Genomic DNA, 20,382 nt, shown 5'->3' on the forward strand with positions numbered 1-20,382 from the left:
GTGAGGCAGGCGTGGGCTCCGGCCTTGCCCAGCTTCCCTCCACTTGAGCTTGGCCTCCAGGGCCGTGGCCTGGGGATGGCCCTCCCCAGTTCTCCCTGTGTCACCACACAGCCTGGGCCTGGTCACGGAGCCGGCACCCCCACACCCTCTCCTGCCTTTCTTGCTTTGCTTTCAACTCCTCCCCTGTTTTGTTCATGACTTAGAGAAAACAAATTAATTACGGAAAAGACAGAGAAAAACTTGCCCGACCTCTACGGGTATAACTCGCAGAATTCGCCCGTCATGTTGCCAGACCCCTCCCCCACAGATCCCAGGGATGAGTTCAGTATGGACTCATCCCACCCAGACTTAATAAACACTCGGTGTTCCTGCAACCTTGTGCCTCTGCCGGGCACTCAGGTCACGTGTGGCCTCACCCCCATACCCCCGGAAAGCCTGCCTCCGGCTCCTCTCTGGTTTCCTCCATCCTGGGTTTCAATTCACTGGGGCTGCCCCTGTAGGGGACACCTCACCTCCACCACTTGCTTCTCTTTCTCCATCTTCACGTGCGTATGGCCCAGGGCCCGCACACGACTCCCCTACCCTCTCTGTCCCTCCTTCCTCCCCGCGGGGAGGAGGACTCGAGCTTCACAGGGACACCAGCTCTCCTCTAAGCATCCTCAGGTTCCACCCTCATCACTGGCTGATTTCCTCCATTCCCTGTGGCCTCGGCTGCCCCCGATTCTGCCTCCAGCGTGGCTGGCGCTCCCCCCGGCTGTGCCGTAGCCCCAACTCCTCCTCCGTCTCCTCCGCCCAAATTCATTCCCAAGCCCATCTTCTCCCGAAGGACACCACCTGACCCTGCGCGTCTGCCCCCACCTCCTCTCCAGTAGGCCCCCTCAGCCCACTCTCCTCCTCCCACAGCCCCCACATTCTCCACCCCCTTGGGGCGTCTGTCCCAGAGCTTCCACGTCTCGTTTTCCCTGGCCCAGCACACAGCGGCCACTGCGTGTGTTTCCCGGGATTGGGGGGGGTGAGTCAGAGCCTCTCGCTATGGCCTCTGAGCGCTGAACTGAGACAAGGAGGCAACAAAGTGGGTGTTTGTTCTTTCTGCTTTGATGTACACAACAACTTAGCCTGTTCTTGACTTTATTTCTTTTTTTAATGTGTTCCTATTTCTGTTTTGTTTTGTTTTTTGTTTTCTGTAATTAGGGTTTGAATACCGACTCCGAGAAATATGCAAGGAGTTACTGGGGCCTGTTCACTCCTCCACTGGAAGCCAATGGGAGTCAACAGTAGTGGTAAGTGCCACTTTCCTTTTTGCCACAAGAAATCTCTCCTGAAAAGTAAAGGTGGAAATTGAAAAGTAAGCCAAAGTGCTTTGAAATTCTTCCCTGTTACACTCTTCTAGCACACTGCGGGCATCAGAGAGAGGGCGAGTTGCCAGCCCACCCACCCTGGCAGGAGCCCTTGGCATCAGGGGCTGAGGGAGCGTCCACTCAGCCACATGCCTGTGCTGGGAAAGCTGCCTGCCGGGGGCTGTGGATTTGTTGGTAGTGAGGCTCATAGTCCGGTCAGGAGGCAGACGTGAGCGAGTAAGCAGTTCAGTCAACAGAGCAATGACGGGTGTGCCTGGGAGAATGCGGCGGGGAGACCTCGGAAGAGGACTTTCAGGATGAAACCCCAGGACAGGAATGAGCCTGCTCCGTGGAGACCGGGGAATGTGCTGGTAGAGGTGACAGAAGTGCAGAGGGCTTGGCCCATGGAGGCCGCTGTGGTTGGAACATCGTTGGCAGAGGAGAGGGTGTGACGTGAGTCCAGAGAGGGCAGGAGGTGGATCCCTGGGACCTTGTGAGGAGCTGGGGTTTAGTCTAGGCCAGTGGAAGCCGGCAGAGGAGTTGGCGCTGATGTAGCAGAGCAATCAGGACAAGGTAGACCTGGCAGTAGCTGAAGACAACTTGGATCCATGTGGCAGCCACAGAGAAGGGAGAGGAAGCAGATTCAAGATGTATTTTGGAGGCAAAACCTACAAGACTGGGCGGGTGGGTGGTTGGATGTGGAGCAGGTGAGGGAAAGAGAATAATGAACATAATGAAATTGCACAGATGAGACTGTGGCTCACACAAGTGGGTAGAGTGCATTGATCGACTTGGGCAAGGAACAGGTTGACGGGGAACTGGGGGCACGGTTCACTCCACTGCTTCACTCAGCCGTTGGGCAGCTGCCGGTGGAGCCCCACTCTGGCCAGGTGTAGCTCGGCAGCCGGCTGCAGCGAGCAAGGCTCAGGGGCCCCGCCTTCATGGGGACAGAGGCAGATTGGAGACAAATGAGCAAGTACATATAATGTGTTGACGGGGATGGGTCCTGTGAACACCAATGAATAGGGCAGGGGTGCGGAGTGCTGGTGGGGTGCTGTTTTACATCCAGTGATCGAGGAAGCACTGACTGATTGATAGAGATCAGAGGAGGTAAGGGAGGAAGCCCCGCAGATATCTGGGGGAAGAACATCCAGGCAGAGGGAACAGTGAGGACAAAGGCCCTGAGGTATGAGGGCTCGAGTGTAAAAGGAGCAGCTGAGCAGAGGTGATGGGAGGGTAAAAGAGGTGAAAGATTGGAGGGTTAGTCCTGGGAGGACTCTGGAGGTCTTGGTGTGTACTTGGCCTCCATTTTTTATTTTGTTGCTGTAGATGTTAGTTTAGTTGGTTACTAGAATGCTAAATTCAAAATCAGTTCTCTTTAATCTTGAAGGTATTGTGCCACAGACTTTTAGCATTTGCTGCTGTTGCTAAAACTGCCACCAGTCCGATTTCCATTGCTTTGTAAGTTCTTTCGGGATCCTGCCTTGGTGCTTTCAAGTTTCACAAAGCTCTCGGTCTATGTCTTTCATTCATTCTGTGGACTTTACTTAGAGGCTGTCTTTGGTTATAGCTTCCCTTTCATTTCCCTCATCAGAGAGATAGCATGTCCTCCCTTCTTAAAATCTGCTCCATCATTTTTTATAGTTCTAATTCTCCTTGAAATTTTCATTTTAGTCTTTTGAGCACAGTAAGCTTAGTTATTTTATTTTAAAATTGCATGTCTGATAGTCCTAGTATCAGGAGCCCTTGTGGGTCTGTCTATTGCCTATAAATGTTTCTACTGGTTCTCGTTCACATTATCTTATCTCCTCAAGTGCCTGGTTATTTTCAGCTGTCTGCTGGACATGGTATTTGAAAAGTTGCTTGTAGAAATGGCTTGAGCCTCAGGTGATGTGGCTTTTGCACAGGGCATTTTATTTGCTTTGGTGCCAGCTCTTAAGGCACCCGCTCTGCAGGGTCTCAACCCGGTCGGAATGGAGGTTTTCCGGGCTGCCTGGGGACTTCTCAGAGCTGGGCACTGGCTGGTGCCGGGGCTGGTTTCCTTCCAGTTTACCCTTATTCTAGGGTCGGGTCATCCCTTGGGGATACCAGCACAAAGAAGAGGTGGTTTACCAGGGACCCCCACTTTTCATGGGCCTTAGGCCCCTGCTTTGGTCCCCCGGGCTCTCAGCTCTGACAGAAGCCCACTCAGCCTCTTCCTGATCAGTACATGTTCCCAAGGCCAAGGTATCCCTCTGAATTCCTGCCTTCCCCCACCCTGGCTCAGTCCTTCACCCCAGCACATTAGCTCCTGGAGTTCTGCTTCTGCTTAACCAGTTTTGTCCCCTGTCCTCAACAGGAAGGGTGTTCGCAATTACCTGCAGTAGTCGAGCTGTTTCCCAGCACACCTCACCTCTGGGGAAGCCTGACAGGCCATCTGCTTACGGGGTGGAGGAGCACATGTCTGACAAAGCCCTACCCTTGGCCGGGTTGTGGGGCCTCACTCTGTGCCCAACTGCCACTCTGGGGGCCTGAGCCCAAGACGTTAGCCAGAGCTCTACATAGAGGTTCTCTGTATCAGCCTGAAGGTGGGCACTCTAGGCCAAGGTGGGGCAGGGAGCACAGGCAGGCCACCGGTTACCAGCCATGCACCCTCCTCTCCCCCTCCTTCCTGCTGTTCTTGCTGACCCCAAGCTTTGTCCAGGAGAGCCTGTGGCTCCCTTCCCAGGAGCACCATCAGTGCAATGCTACCTGCTTTTTACCTCCGCCAACTGCCTAAAACCACTGGTCTGCTCGGGGTCCCAATATCCATGACAAATGCTTTCAACTGCAGGTAAATGATACCCTGTCTAGTGGTGGCTGAAGTAGTTTTATTCTGTCCTCCAAAACAAGTCCTTTGGAGTTAAGTGGAGGTCTGTATCTCTGTGATTCTGTTGGCCTCTCCCTCATGTCATAAGATGGCTTTCATGTCCAATTGAAGGAAGGAAGACAGAAGAAAGCCAGTACCAGTAGCATCCACCCTCTTAAAAGGAAAGCCAGCCCATGCCTCACAGCAGGGGGCAGACCACTTGGGCACCCCCACTGGGAGGGAGGCCAGGAAGGCAAGCTGTGAAGAGTATGGCAGGGAAGTCTTGGAGCAGGTCTGGACAGAGCCAACTCCTGCTGTCTGCCACATCCCCTTCTGGCCTCAGCGCTCTTCTGAATGTATGCCTTTTTTTTTTTAATACATCTTTATTGGAGTATAATTGCTTCACAATACTGTGTTAGTTTGTGTTGTACAACAAAGTGAATCAGCTATATGTATACACATATCCCCATATCCCCTCCCTCTTGAGCCTCCCTCCCACCCTCCCGATCCCATCCCTCTAGGTGGTCACAAAGCACCAAACTGATCTCCCTGTGCTATGCCACTGCTTCCCACTAGCTATCTGTTTTACACTTGGTAGTGTGTATATGTCGATGCTAGTCTCACTTCGCCCCAGCTTCCCCTCCCCGCCCTGTGTCCTCAAGTCCATTCTCTATGTCTCCATCTTTATTCCTGCCCTGTCACTACGTTCATCAGTACCATTTTTTTTTTTTTTTAGATTCCATATATATGTGTTAGCGTACGGTATTTGTTTATCTCTTTCTGACTTACTTCACTCTGTAGGACAGACTCTAGGTCCATCCACCTCACTACAAATAACTCAATTTCATTTCTTTTTATGGCTGAGTAATATTCCATTGTATATATGTGCCACATCTTCTTTATCCATTCATCTGTCAGTGGGCATTTAGGTTGCTTCCATGTCCTGGCTATTGTAAATAGTGCTGCAATGAACATTGTGGTACATGTCTCTTTTTGAATTATGGTTTTCTCAGGGTATGTGCCCAGTAGTGGGATTGCGGGGTCATATGGAAGTTCTATGTTTAGTTTTTTAAGGAACCTCCATACTGTTCTCCATAGTAGCTGTATCAATTTACATTCCCACCAATGGTGCAGGAGGGTTCCCTTTTCACCATACCCTTTCCAGCATTTATTGTTTCTAGATTTTTTGATAATGGCCATTCTGACTGGCATTGAGGTGATACCTCATTGTAGTTTTGATTTGCATTTCACTAATAATTAAGTGATGTTGAGCACCTTTTCATGTGCCTCTTGGCCATCTGTATGTCTTCTCTGGTGAAATGTCTATTTAGGTCTTCCGTCCATTTTTTTTTTTTTTTTTTTTTTTTTTTTTTTTTTTTTTTTTTATGCGTTACGCGGGCCTCTCACTGTTGTGGCCTCTCCCGTTGCGGAGGACAGGCTCCGGACGCGCAGGCTCAGCGGCCACGGCTCACGGGCCCAGCCGCTCCGCGGCACGCGGGATCCTCCCAGACCGGGGCACGAACCCGCGTCCCCTGCATCGGCAGGCGGACTCTCAACCACTGCGCCACCAGGGAAGCCCCCATTTTTTTTTTTTTTAATGTATTTTATTTTTGGCTGCATTGGGTCTTCATTGCTGCACACGGGCTTTCTGTAGTTGCGGTCATCGGGGGCTACTCTTTGTTGCAGTGTGCAGGCTTCTCAGTGTAGTGACTTCTCTCATTACAGAGCACAGGCTGTAGGCACATGGGCTTCAGTAATTGTAGCACATAGGCTCAGTAGTTGTGGCACACGGGCTTAGTTGCTCCTCAGCATGTAGGATCTTCCCGGACCAGGGCTCAAACCCGTGTCCCCTGCATTGGCAGGCGGATTCTTAACCACTGTGCCACCAGGGAAGCCCTTCTGCCCATTTTTTAATTGGGTTGTTTGTTTTTTTGATATTGAGCTCCTTACTGTCTCTTCATCTTGATATCCCCATATCAAGTATGAGCCCTCTGCCTTCTTGTTGAGTTTCTTTGTGAACACTCTCATGGTGAGAATTGGCCATTCAAATGAAACTGGTCCTCAGGATGGCTGGGAAATGGAGCTGGGGATGGAGCGTGCTGCCAACGAGCAATGCTGACTCTAGATTTAAGAGCCACTTGTATTTCCTGTTGAAATATGTTGGTGTCATTTGTTTTTCTTTTTGGTTTGTAGGAATTCTTTATATTTTGGGAAACTTTGTGATATGAGCTGCCAGCGCATCTCAGGGGACCCCCACAATCCAGGTCTCTTTCCCTCAAAGATCACGGCTCAGTGTGTACAGGAGGGAGACAGTAAGCAGAGGGCTGGGCACTAAGCAGCCGTCCTTCAGGTGCGTGCGTGGCTGCCGGCCTCTGAATCCCCAGCCGGACCCTGCTCTTGGGAAGCCTCCGTCTGCCAGGGTCTTCATTGTAGGACCTGTGACACTGACCTGAGAAGTGGTGATGAGCTGTGTCCAGGCTGGTGACTGAAACACAGCACCATCCATTTCTGAGAGCCCAGGCTGGGAGGTGGTACTGGTGGCTATTGGTATTGATACCAGCCACACCAGCCTTCCAGCCAGAGGGCACATCCTCTGTCTGGTAGTTTGCCCCTGGTGCCACAGGCAGACAGAATGTTTTGCTTTGCTTATAGCAGTTTATTTCATTCCCTTTCATTTTTTTAAATAGCGCTTTTCAGGTTTTTTTATTTTAAATTTATTTTGAATGATAATGTAGCCACATACTTCAAAAATTAAAAGGTACAGTAGTTTTGAAATAAGTTTTGAAATCAGGAAGTATGAGACTGCACATCATCTTTTTCAAGATTCATATGGCTATTTGGGGTCCCTTGGGATTCCATAAGAATTGTAGGATGGATTTTTCTATTTCTGTGAAAAATGCCGGTAGGATATTGATAGGGAGTGCATTAAATCTATAGATTGCTTTTGGTATTATTGACATCTTAACCATATTAATAAGTCTTCCAGTCCATGAACATGGGATGTCTTTCCATTTATTTATATCTTCTTTAATTTCCTTCAGCAACATTTTGTAGTTTTCAGTATACTAGTCTTTCACCTCCTTGGTTAAGTTTATTCCTAAGTATTTTGTTCTTTTGGAGCTTATTGCAAATGGAATTGTTTTCTTAATTTCTTTTCCAGATTGTTGGTTGTCAGTATATAAAAACGCAGCTAATTTTTGTGTGTTGATTTCATATTCTGCACACTTGCTGTATTCATTTATTAGTTCTAACGGGTTTTTTTGCGGAATCTTTAGGGTTTTCTTTTTTTTTTTTTTTTAACATCTTTATTGGGGTATAATTGCTTTACAATGGTGTGTTAGTTTCTGCTTTATAACAAAGTGAATCAGCTATACATATACATATGCTCCCATGTGTCTTCCCTCTTGCGTCTCCCTCCCTCCCACTCTCCCCATCCCACCCCTCCAGGCTGTCCCAAAGCCCCGAGCTAAAATCCCTGTGCCTTGCGGCTGCTTCCCCCTAGCTATCTACCTTACTACGTTTGTTAGTGTGTATATGTCCATGACTCTCTCTCGCCCTGTCAAAACTCACCCTTCCCCCTCCCCATCTCCTCAAGTCCGTTCTCCAGTAGGTCTGCGCCTCTATTCCTGTCTTATCCCTAGGTTCTTCATGACGTTTTTTTCCCTTAAATTCCATATATATGTGTTAGCATACGGTATTTGTCTTTTTCTTTCTGACTTACTTCACTCTGTATGACAGACTCTAGGTCTATCCATCTCATTACAAATAACTCAATTTCATTTCTTTTTAAGGCTGAGTAATATTCCATTGTGTATATGTGCCACATCTTCTTTATCCATTCGTCCGATGATGGGCGCTTAGGTTCTTTCCAACTCCGGGCTATTGTAAATAGAGCTGCAATGAACATTTTGGTACATGACTCTTTTTGAATTTTGGTTTTCTCAGGGTATATGCCCAGTAGTGGGATTGCTGGGTCATATGGTAATTCTATTTGTAGTTTTTTAAGGAACCTCCATACTGTTCTCCATAGTGGCTGGACCAATTCACATTCCCACCAGCAGTGCAAGAGTGTCCCCTTTTCTCCACACCCTCTCAAGCATTTATTGTTTCTAGATTTTTTGATGATGGCCATTCTGACTGGTGTGAGATGATATCTCATTGTAGTTTTGATTTGCATTTCTCTAATGATTAATGATGTTGAGCATTCTTTCATGTGTTTGTTGGCATTCTTACATATAAGATTATGTTGTCTGCAAACAAATAAGTTTACTTCTTCCTTTCAAATTTGGGTGTCTTTTATTTCGTTTTCTTGCCTCATTGTTCTGGCTAGGACTTTTTAGTATTATGTTGAATAGAAGTGAAAGTGGGGCATCCTTGCCTTGTTCCTGACCTTAGAGCAAAAGCTTTAAGTCTTTTAACACTGAGTATGATGCTAGCTGTGGGCTTTTCATATATGGCCTTAATTTTACTGAGATAGTTTCCTTCTATTACCAGTTTTTAGTAGTGAAGGAGTGTTGAATTTTGTCAAATGCTTTTTCTGCATCAATTGAGATGATCTTGTGGGATTTTTTTTTCTTCATTCTATTAATGTGGTGTATTACATTGATTGATTTTAGTTTCTTAAACCACCCTTGCATTCCAGGAGTAAATCACACTTAGTCATGGCATATAACCCTTTCCATTTGCTGTTAAATTCTGTTCGCTAGTACCAGTACCGGTACCAGTCTGCAGCCTGTTAAGAACCAGGTCGCACAGCAGGAGATGAGTGGCGGGCAAGCGAGTGAAGCTTCATCTGCTGCTCCGCATCGCTCACATTACTTCCTGAAACATCCCCCCATCACTCGCATTACTTCCTGAACCATTGCTCGCACTACCGCCTGAACCATCTCCCACCTCCAACCCCCAGCCCGTGGAAAAATTGTCTTCCATGAAACCGGTCCCTGGTGCCAAAAAGGTTGGGGACCACTGCACTAGTATTTTGTTCAGGACTCATCAGTGTTCACAAAGGACATTGGACTATTTTCTTTCCTTGTAGTGTCTTTGTCTGGCTTTCACGTCAGGATAATGCTGGTCTCATACAATGAATCTAAACATGTTCTCTTCTCTTCAGTTTTTTGAAAGAGTATGTGGAGGATTGTTGTTCATTCTTCTTTAAATTTTTGGTAAAATTCACCAGTGAAGCCATCTGGTCAGTCCTGGGCTTTTCTTTGTTGGGAGGTTTTTGATTACTGATTCAGTCTCCTTGTTACTTATAGGTCTGTTCACATTTGCTATTTCTTCATGATTCAGTCTTGGTAAGCTGTGTATTTCTAGGAAATTGTCCATTTTATCTAGGTCATCCGATTTGTTGGTGTACAGTTGTTCATAGTATTCTCTTATTTATACTCCTTTTATTTTTGTGGCATCAGTTGCAATGTCCCTATTTCACTTCTGATTTTCATTATTTGAGTCTTCTGTTTTTCTTAGTCCATGTAAGCTAAATGCTTGTCAATTTTGATGATCTTTTCAAGGAATTCATTTTTGGTTTTATTATTTTCTCTATAGTTTTTCTGTTCTCCATTTTACTTATTTTCTGATATGTGTGATTTTCTTCTGCTTGTTGGGTTTAGTTTGCTTTTATTTTTCTAGTTTTGTTAAATGCAGTGTTCTGTTATTGATTTGATTTGTGAATCTTTCTTTGTAGATTGTTATAGCTATAAATTTCTCTCTAGCCAGTGCTTTTGCTGCATTCCAGTATGTTGTGTTTTCATTTTCATTTGTCCCTAGATATTTTTAAATTTCCCTTGTAATTTCTTCTTTGAATCATTGATTGTTTAACAGTGTGTTAATTTCCACATATTTGTGTGTGTTCCAGTTTTTCTTCTGCTGTTGATTTCTAGTTTCATTCCATTGTGATTGGAAAAGATACTTTTATGATTCAGTCTTTTTAAGCTTATTGAGACTTGTTTTGGTCTGTCCTGGTGAGTGTTACACATGCACTTGAGAAAAATGTATATTCTGCTCTTGTTGTGTGGAGTGTTCTGCATATGTGTGCTTTAGGTCCAGTTGGTCTATACTGCTTTTCAGGTCCTCTGTTTCTTATTGATCTTCTGTCTGGTTGTTCTATCCATTATTGAAAATAGGATATCGAAGTCTTCTGCAAATTGTAGGACTGTCTTATTTCTCCTTTCAGTTCAGATAATGTTGGCACCATGTGTTTAGGAACTCTGATGTTTGGTGGGTATATGTTTATAACTGTTACATCTTCTTGGTCAATTGACCCTTTTATCATTATACAGTGTCCTGTGTCTTATAACAATTTTTGACATAAAGTCTATTTTGTCTGTTATTAGTATAGCCATCTCTTTTCTATTTTGCTTATTATTTACATGGGATATCTTTTTGATTCTTTCACTTTCAACCTGTGTATATCCTCCTTTAGATCTAAGTGAGTTCCTTGTAAGCAGCATATATTTGGATCCTGTTCTTTTATCCATTTTTTGATTAAGGAGTTTAATCCATTTTCAACATGTGCTGTATTTCCACTTATGCTATACAAGACTGCTTTTTTTTTTTTTTTACAAGACTGCTTTTAAATTTTTTAATTTCCCTAAAAGTTTCACTCCTGCTTCTTCCCACAACCTTAGACATTCTGTCGTATTCTACCTGTATCTCTTGACCCCAGGTTCCCAAGAGTCTGCAGTTCCCCTGCTGCTTTCACACGCCACAGTGCTCACCACTGCCTTTTGCAGCCTCCATCCTGATATCTATACTATGCTACTGTTCCCATCAGTATTCTCCATTCATTTAGGTTTTCTTTAATGCCTTCCAGTAAGGTTTTTTAATTTTCAGCACATAGGCCATACGCATCATTTTTAGAATTATTCTTAGATATTTTATAATTGTGAGTATTCTAAGTGATAAGTTGTTTTATGTTTTCTGATTATTCATTGCTGCTGTACATATGCATTTGACTTTGGTATATTAATCACCAGCCATCTTTCTACACATTTCTATTATTTTTATTAATTTGTCCATTAATTGTTTTGCATTTTCTATGTGGTTTAAACAATGAAGTCATCTCAAATAATCTTTTTATTTCCTATTTTCCAGTTCTAAGTTTTCTAATATTAAATTCTCCTTGATTTCCAGGATAAACCCTACTTGGTCATGAGTTGCCATCTTTTTTTTTTTTTGGCCACGCAGCACAGCCAAAAAAAAACCACTTTATTGTGAATCTTGGTATATCTTCCTTTGTAGGTAATATGTTCTTGTACTTTCGAAATTTTCAGAAATTTTCTGTCTTTTATATCTGAAAATTCTGTATATTTCATTCTAATGTGTCTGGTTATCAGTTTTCCCATATATTACTTGATCAGCACTCAGTGGAGCCTTTCAACCTAAGGCCATTCGTTGTTTAATTATGTGAAATATACCCATATTATTTCTTTAAATATTTCCTTCTCTCTTCTTTCTCTGTCTCCTGTGGGATCCATTATGTGGATATTGGGCCTACCTGCTGCGCTCACCTGCCTTTGTAGGCAATGGTACAGTTTCTCCTCTTACAGTTTCCCCTCTGCCTGCCTCCCTGCTGAGTGTGGGCTGCTCCTCTATCTGACCTCACTCTGACTTGGTCTTCAGCAGTGTCCAGTCTCCTGCTAATCCCACCTCCTTCAACCACTGTGTTGCTCAAACTTGGTATCTACACTTGGTTCTTTTCTATAATTCATCATCTTGTTACCACACTTGTTTTAACATATTGGCCCTTCTCTTCCAGTGGTCAGTGCTGTCAGTTGGTGGTTTTCCCTTTGCAGCAGCCGTGCTCCTCAAGGGTCTGTGTGGTGGAGACCCTGCATGGCAGTGCATGTTGCAGGAGGGCCCAGGCAGACATGGTGCCACCCAGGGTGGAGGAGGCATAGGCAAGAGCTGAGGACAGAGACTCCAGGACTGTAAAACCAAGGCCAGTCACTGTCACTCAGGCACCTCCTCGCTCCTGGCCTTGACCTCACGTCCCTGGAACACATCCACATAAGGGAGTGGCCCCTCCAGGATAGCCGTCTGCCTGGCCCTCTGCCCTAGTAGCCTTACTTGCATTCTGCTCTGGAAGGTCAGGCTACTCTGGCCACTAACCAGTGCAATCAGAGGCCAGCGGTGACTGTGCCAGCAGACTTAGGGGACACGGAAGAGCAGAACCTACCTGGTACCCACCCTTGAACTATGTCCCTCCCTGGGCCCTGCCACTCCACCCCATGTGCCCAAGCTCAGCTTTTTAGCTGTCCCAGGCCTCCCAGCATACAGAGAAATTGTTCTCATCCATCTATGGTTTCTCCAGGGGGTGCCCATGGGGCAGATGGGCACAAGGGTCTTTGTTGGGCCAGGGAAACCCCCACAGTCTAGCTCTCCTCACTGTCAGTTGCACTCAGCTGTCACTCCTGTATCCTCAGGGTCTGCGGAAGAGGGACCTGCTGAAGGAGCTGCTGCCAGTCATCGGGCAGAACCTCCGCTTCCAGCGCCTCTTCACCGAGTGTCAGGAACAGCTCGACATCTTGAGGGACAAGTAGCCTGCCCAGCCGCAGCAAGGGCAGGGCCACACTCTCGCCACTGAGGACACACAGGTCGGCCTCTTATCTCGCTGGGCTACAGGATGAGGAGACACTGGCAGGAGGTGGGCTGTCTTGCACCAGTACCGGCTCAGCCCCTGGGCACACTTCCCCTGTGTCCTGGGCCTGTTTCTCCCTCAGGGGGAGCAGCTCTGCCCGCAACTCGTTCCTCCCTCCAGGACCCCAGTGCGGAGCTGGAGCTCTGCCCAACTGCCCTGGGGCCAGTGAGGCAGCCCAGGCCTGCCGTCTCCAGCACGGTCCCCAGATGGACACTAGCCTTGCTACTGTAGGCGCCATGCTGCTCCAGCTATGACGAATGAGCCATTTGTGAAAGAGAGAACCCTGAGACGTTAGCATATTATGCAGTCAGTAGACTGACCTGAAACCTATGTAAAAAGAAAGCCTATTCCAACACATGGACTATTTTTGTACTAGAATTTGCTAACTTGTAATATGGAATTTTCCTTTTGGCCAATAATCAGGATTTCCCTATAAGTCACTTGGACATTGGTCACTTGTAGGAAATTTAAACTCTAATTATGACAGCTACATTGAAAAATAATTGTACTGAAATTAACTTGTCTATCTTCATTTAGTTTTAATTTTTAAATGTTTGTAAAAAGAGACTTTTGGGGGGGATGGGGCAGAGGGTGGGCGATTTCTTTTGTAAGTGTAAAATAAATGAACACGCATTGGATACCAAATGGTCCTGACTTCCCCTGCCTTTTCCTTCTAACTTCCACCTCCCTCCCCTGCACTGTGAATCCCTCGCCTTTGATGTCATCTGCTTCCCCGGCCCCTTCATGCAAAAAGTCATTTCACAGCATGGAGTCACTTTCCTGGTCCTGCAGCATCTCAGGCTGAGCTGAGCGAGCGGGCTGGCCACTGTGTACCTGTCTTCTCCCAAGCCAGGTGGAGAGGTCCTTGGTTCTGTCTGTGCTGTGCTCTGGGTCTCTGATTGTGCTGGGCACCAAGGAAATCATGTAAGGAAATCCATAAATACAGACTTGAGTTTTCTGAAGAATTATCTGGAAGCTGGGATTTTCTTAGAAAGTGGTTCCGATGCTGACCCACAGGAGAGGAGACAGCCAGAATCAGAATCCTCAAGCCTGGTGAGGGCCAAGCACCTTCTCCCCAGGGTCCTGGACCTCCTCAGCACCTCCCTGCCAGGTGGCCATCCCATTGCCTGTCTCACTCAGAAGTCACGTGGCTGCATGAGAACCAGGCACACCTGCATGCCCGACAGAGCCGGCACACACACTGCATCTGGGCATGGACACCCAGAAGCCAGGCTACAAGTGTGAGCTTTTCGCTGAGGAATGAGCCAGAGATGCTGCACAGGCATTGAGAACTCTGGAGCCCCAGGATGCACGCAGCCTCGGAACTGACAGGCCTGCCTGGGATCCAAACCACGAAAAACGTGGGCCTCACTTTTCAGCTGTCAAAGGGAGGTGAGGTTAAGAAAACGTGCATGGTTGTGAGGACCAACTGGGATCACAGAGGCAAAGTCATGGCACTGAGCACATGTTCCCGTGAATAAAACTTTGACAATCAAGTGTTTTTATACACTACTATTTGGACAGGGGAGGAGACAAGCAGCAGAAAGACTGGAAACTTCTGGTTCCAGCCAAGATGGATTGACAGGGACCAAATTGACCCTTCTGCCTGAAACAACCAAAGGAACCAGTCAAAATACATGAAACAATGGTCTCAAGGCACTGGATATCAGAAAACAAAGGACAGTGATCCCTGGGAGATGGAAAGCAAAGAAGATGAGCCCTGTGACTGCCCCAGCTTCCTACCTGGAGAGAGAGTTTCCAGCCTGCAGCAAAGGGAGGGGAAGCTGAGGTAGAGCCCAGCAGGATACTTGAGTTGAAGACATGAAGCTGAGAGCCCAGGAAGACCAAGGCAGCTAGAGTTTTCAGGACAGAATTCCAGAGAGGAGGGAGCTCCATGGAGAGAGAACCCTGGAGCTCAGCAGAGGGAGTGCCTTTGCATATTCAGCTGCATACTGATCAGTGCTTGTGTGATGAGGAAATGGCTGAGGCCAGGCAAAGAACCATCTGAAAGGATTAGGGTGACAATTGTCTAGTTGTCACCCAGGGCTGGGAATAGTGCCTCTTCCTACCAACAGGACTAGAAAAACTCATAACTCACAGGCTTGGGATAGAAGAGTTACTCAGGAAGTCTTGCCTCAGTTTTGGAGAATAATTAGAGCACTACTCCAGATCCATCTAACAGAAAATAAAGCAAGACCCAAAAGGATCAAATTGTTTCCAAGTAATTAATTACATTGCAAACCAAAGTTCCAGAGAATTTATAAGCATACAGAGGTACCCAGCATCCAACAAGGTAAAGTTTACAGTGTCTGGCATCCACACCAGGCGTACAAAGAAGCAGGAACACAATGCAAAATGAGAATAAGCAATCTTACTGATCAGTCAAAACTGGCCCAGAAGTTACACAGATATTAGAATTAGCAGAGAAGGACATTAAAATGGTCATTATAACACTATTCCTTATGTTCAAAAAAGTTAAGTGGAGACATAGAAGACCGTAACAAGGAAGTTGCAATCAAACTTCTAGAGATGAAAACCTGTAACATGGAGATGAAAAATGTGTGGAATAGGATTAATGACAGATTGGACATTGCAGAAAAGGTAAGTGAACTTGAAGGCAGAGCAATAAAAATGCTCCAAAACAGACAATCCAAAGGAGGAAAGAACAGAAAAGAGCATCAGTAAGTCATGGGACAACGTCAGATAGCCTAATACACAGGTAACTGAAGTCCTCAAAGGAAAGGAGAGAGAAAGTGGTGATAAGAAAAAATATTTGAATAAATAACGGCCAAAAATTTACCCTACCCTTCCTGCTGTCCCTTGTGTCCCTACAGGCAACCTCTGTGCCACTGTGCCCTCATCCCTACCATAATGTCATAATGACCTCCCTACGCCTGTCCACTGATGCTCCACACCTTCCCACTACCTCTGCCTGCTGAACTTGTTTGCACGCAGAGCACTGGGTGTATTTTCCTGGGCTGTATCTCCCTGCCTCTCTCCAAGTTCTGACCTGATCCCCTTAGGCCCCTCCCAGCTTCAGCCTGACTCACAGGAGTCAGAGCCCTTTACACATTAGGCTGATGCTGTGGGAGGTTGTATATACCTGCAGCAGGTACACTGAGGAGATAAGGCAAAGCATAAGATAAGATAAGGCATAAGATAAGAGATAAGGCATCGTCTCTTTCCATGTTAAATCTATTATTCCTGTTCTCTCACATATATGGCAAATATTTTCTCAGTTCATCTTTAAATTTTATTTGTGTGTTAATTTAAGCTTTTAATTTTTGTGAAATTTAATTTTCTTTTTTTTAATATAATTTTTAAAAAATATTTATTTATTTGGCTGCTCCGGATCTTAGTTGCAGCTCATGGGATCTTCGTTGCTATGTGCAGGATCTTTGTTGTGGCATGTGGGATCTTTAAGTTGCGGCATGCAGGATCTAGTTCCCTGACCAGGAATCAAACCCTGGCCCCCTGCATTGGGAACACGGAGTCTTAATTGCTGGACCACCAGAGAAGTCCCTAATTTTTGTTCTTTTGTAACTTATTTTTTTAACCTTAGGACACTTCACCAGATACATGGATGGCAATTAAAATAAGCACAAAAAAAGATGTTCAATGTCACCAGTCATTTAGAAAATGCAAATTAAAACCACAGTGATATAACAGCACATACCTATTAGAATGTCATAAAGTTAAGAATATATATAAAATACTGAGTATTGAGGATGTGGAGCAATTGGAGCTTTCATGTATTGCCAACAGGAAGGCACAATAGTATAGTCACCTTAAATAGTTTGACAGTTCCTTGCAAAGTTAAATGTACAGTCATCAGAGGACCCAGGTATTCCACTCTTAGGTTTTTGTTTTTGTTTTGTTTTTAAAGATACATAACATTTTTCATCACAAGGATATCTCATGTTTCCCTTTAAAAAAAAAAAAACAGCTTTACTGAGATAAAATTCTCATAACATGTAACTCACCTATTTAAAATGTACAATTCAGTGGTTTTTAGGATAGTCACACATATGTGCAACCATCACCAGTTACTATTAGAATATTTTCATCACCTCAAAAAGAAACCTCATGCCCTTTATCATGCTCCATACCCCCATCCCTACCATCCCTAAGCAACCACCAGTCTACTTTCTGTCTCTATAGGCTTGCCTATTCCAGTATTTCATACAAATGGAATCATAGACTGTGGTATTTTGTGACTGGCTTCTATAGTGTAATGTTTACAAGATTCAATCATGTATCTGTACTTCACTCATTTTTATGGTCAAATAATATTTAATTGTATGGGTATACCTCATTTTGCTTCTCCAGTCATCCACTGATAGACATGTGGGTTGTTTCCAGTTTTGGTGATTATGCATAATGCTGCTCTAAACATCTGTGAACAAGTTGTTGTGTGGACATGTTTTCATTTCTCATGGTTATATATATGTAGAAGTAGAATTAGTAGGTAATAATGTGACTGTAATTGTTTGAGGAATTGCTGTACTGCCTTCCAAGTGACTGCACCATTTTACATTCATACCAGCAGTGTATGAGGATTCTGATTTCTCCACATTCTCACCAACAATTCTTTTTTTTTTTTTTTTTGGCCACGCTGCATGGCCTGTGGGATCTTAGCTCCCCAGCCAGGGATCAAAGCCAGGTGCCCAGCAGTGGAAATATAGAGTCCTAATCACTGGACCGCCAGGGAATTCCCTCACCAACAATTCTTATTGTCTGATTTTTTTTATTATAGTCATCTGAATGGGTGGGGGTTTTTTTTTCTTCTTTTTTTTTAACATCTTTATTGGAGTATAATTGCTTTACAATGTTGTGTTACTTTCTGCTGTATAACAAGGTGAATCAGCTGTACGTATACATATATCCCCATATCCCCTCCCTCCCACCCTCCCTATCCCACCCTTCTAGGTGGTCACAAAGCACCCAGCTGATCTCCCTGTTCTATGTGGCTGCTTCCCACTAGCTAACTATTTTACATTTGGTAGTGTATATATGTCAATGCCACTCTCTCACCTAGTCCCAGCTTACCCTTCCCCCTGAGTGGGTGGTTTTGATTTGCATTTCTCTAGTGACAAAACATGTTGAGCATTTTTTAATGTGTTTATTGGCCATTTGAATATCTTATTTGGAGAAATGTCTATTCCGATCCTTTGCTAACTTTTAAATTGGGTTATTTGTCTTTATTATTGAGTTGTGGGAGTTTTTTATACATTCTACATGCAAATTCCTTATCAGATATATGGTTTACAAATATTTCCTCCCATTCTGTATATTTACTTTCTTGATAGTGTCTTTGAAGCATAGAAGTTTTCAGTTTTGATGAAGTCCATCTATTTTTCTTTTGTTGCTTGCGCTTCTCTGGTCTCATCTAAGAAACCATCGCCAAATCCAAGACCATGCAAATTTACTCCTATGTTTTCTACTAAGAGTTTTTTTTTTTTTAATGAATATGTTGAAGTCCTAACTCTTAATTAATTTATTTATTTTTGCTGTGTTACGTCTTTGTTTCTGTGCAAGGGCTTTCTCTAGTTGTGGCAAGCGGGGGCCACTCTTCACTATCACGGCCTCCTTTGTTGCGGAGCACAGGCTCCAGACGTGCAGGCTCAGTAGTTGTGGCTCACGGGCTAGTTGCTCCGCGGCACGTGGGATCCTCCCAGACCAGGGCTCAAACCTGTGTCCCCTGCATTAGCAGGCAGATTCTCAACCATTGTGCCACCAGGGAAGCCCTCTACTAAGAGTTTTATAGTTTAAACTCTTACATTCAGAACTTTGATCCATTTTGAGTAAATACTTGTATATGGTGTGAGGTAAGAATCCAACTTCACCGTTCTGTTTGAGGCTATCCAATGTCCCATCATTTATGAAAAGTTTGTTCTTTCCCCCATTGAATGGTCTTGCCACCCATGTTGAGAATCAGTTGATCATAGACACACGGGGTGTTTCTGGACTCAGTTCTATTCCATTGATCTATATGTCTTTTCTTATGCCAGTATCACACTGTCTTGATTAATGTTGTTTTACAGTAAGTTTTGAGATCAGGAAGTGTGACTCCTCCAACTTAATTGTTCTATTTCAAGATATTTTTTTGCTATTCTGGAGCCTTTTGAGTTTCCATATTAATTTTAGAATCAGCTTGTCAATTTCTGCAAAGAAGAAAGCTGCAATTCTGATCGGGATTACAATGAATCTGTAGATCAGTTTGGGGAAGGCCATCTTAAAATATCTTCCAGTTGATGAATACAAACAGATTACCATTTATTTAGGTCTTTAATTTCTTTCAGTAATGTTTTATAGTTTCTGGTATATAAATTTTACAGTTCTTTTATAAAAATTTTCTATGTAATTCTTTTTAATGCCATTATAAATGGAAGTGTTTTTAAAATTTCACTTTCAGATTGTTCACTACAAGTGTATAGAAATACAATTGATTTCTGTATATTACTCTTGTATTCTGCAACCTTGCTAAATTCATTCATTAGTGTTAATAACTTTTACTGGGATCCTTAGGATTTTCTATATATAAGGTCATGACATCTGTGAATATAGTTTTACTTCTTTTCCTACCTAGATGCCTTTTATTTCTTTTTCTTGCCTAATTGCTCTGGCCAGACCCTCCACCTAGTACAACATTGAATAGAAGTGGCAAGAGTGGACATCCTTGTTTTTTCACTGATCTTAGTGGGGAAGCATCCAGTCTCTCATCATTAAGTATTATACTAATTCTGTTTTTCTTATAGATGCCCTTCATCAGATTGAAGAAGTTCCCTTCTAATGCTAATTAATTTATTTTGTATATTGAACCATCCTTGGTTCAAGATAAATCCCACCTGGTAATGGTATAAAATTTGTTTATGTGTCACTGTGTTTTTGAGGATTTTTGTGTCCATAGTCATAAGATAGTTTCGCAGTTTATTTGTGAGGTCTTTTCTGGTTTTGGTGTCAGGGTGTTGCAAAATGAATGAGTAAGTTGGGAAGTATCCCCTCCTCATCTGTTTCATTGAAGAATTTGTAAAGAATTAGTAATGATTTGTTTAATGTTTGGTAGAATTCAGCAGTAAAGCCCTATGGGCTAGTGCTGTTTTTGTAGGTGGTTGTTTTATTACTAATTCTATCTTTCTGTTTCTTATAGGTCTATTTGTACTGTCTATTTCTACTTCAATCAGTTAGAATAGTTCATCTTTCTAGAAATTTGTTCATCTAAGTTATCCAATTAATTGGCATATAATTGTTCATAATATTCCTTTATAATCCTTTTTATTTCTGTAAAGTTAGTAGTGTCCCCTCTTTCATTTCTGATTCTTATAATCTGAGTTTTCTCTCTTGTGTTCTTGGTCAATATAGCTAAATGTTCAACAATTTCGTTGATCTTTACAGAAAACCAGCTTTTGGTTTCCTTTATTTTCTCTATTGCTTCCCTATTCCTTATTTCATAAATTTATGCTCTAATCTTTATTACTTTCTTTCTTCTTCTTGCTTTAGGTTTAGTTTACTCCTCTTTTTCCAGTGTCTTAAGATGGAACGTTATGTGATTAAAGCTATAAAATTTCCCTCTAAGCACT

At 44.0% G+C, this 20,382-nt stretch overlaps 1 protein-coding gene across 1 annotated transcript in view; it reads left to right on the forward strand.

Moving 5' to 3' along the window:
- Nucleotides 1–13,449, forward strand: part of HIRA (histone cell cycle regulator) — a 58,899-nt gene extending 45,450 nt beyond the window's left edge. Inside the window, exons 23-24 of the mRNA XM_065889632.1 lie at nucleotides 1,192–1,280; nucleotides 12,588–13,449. Of these exons, the coding sequence (XP_065745704.1) occupies nucleotides 1,192–1,280; nucleotides 12,588–12,704 (206 nt within the window). The 3' untranslated portion in view covers nucleotides 12,705–13,449. The remainder of the gene's footprint in view (nucleotides 1–1,191; nucleotides 1,281–12,587) is intronic.
- Nucleotides 13,450–20,382: the final 6,933 nt, after the last annotated feature.

This window comes from Phocoena phocoena, chromosome 13 (genome assembly GCF_963924675.1).
Source record: "Phocoena phocoena chromosome 13, mPhoPho1.1, whole genome shotgun sequence".
Taxonomy (NCBI): Eukaryota; Metazoa; Chordata; class Mammalia; order Artiodactyla; family Phocoenidae; genus Phocoena; species Phocoena phocoena.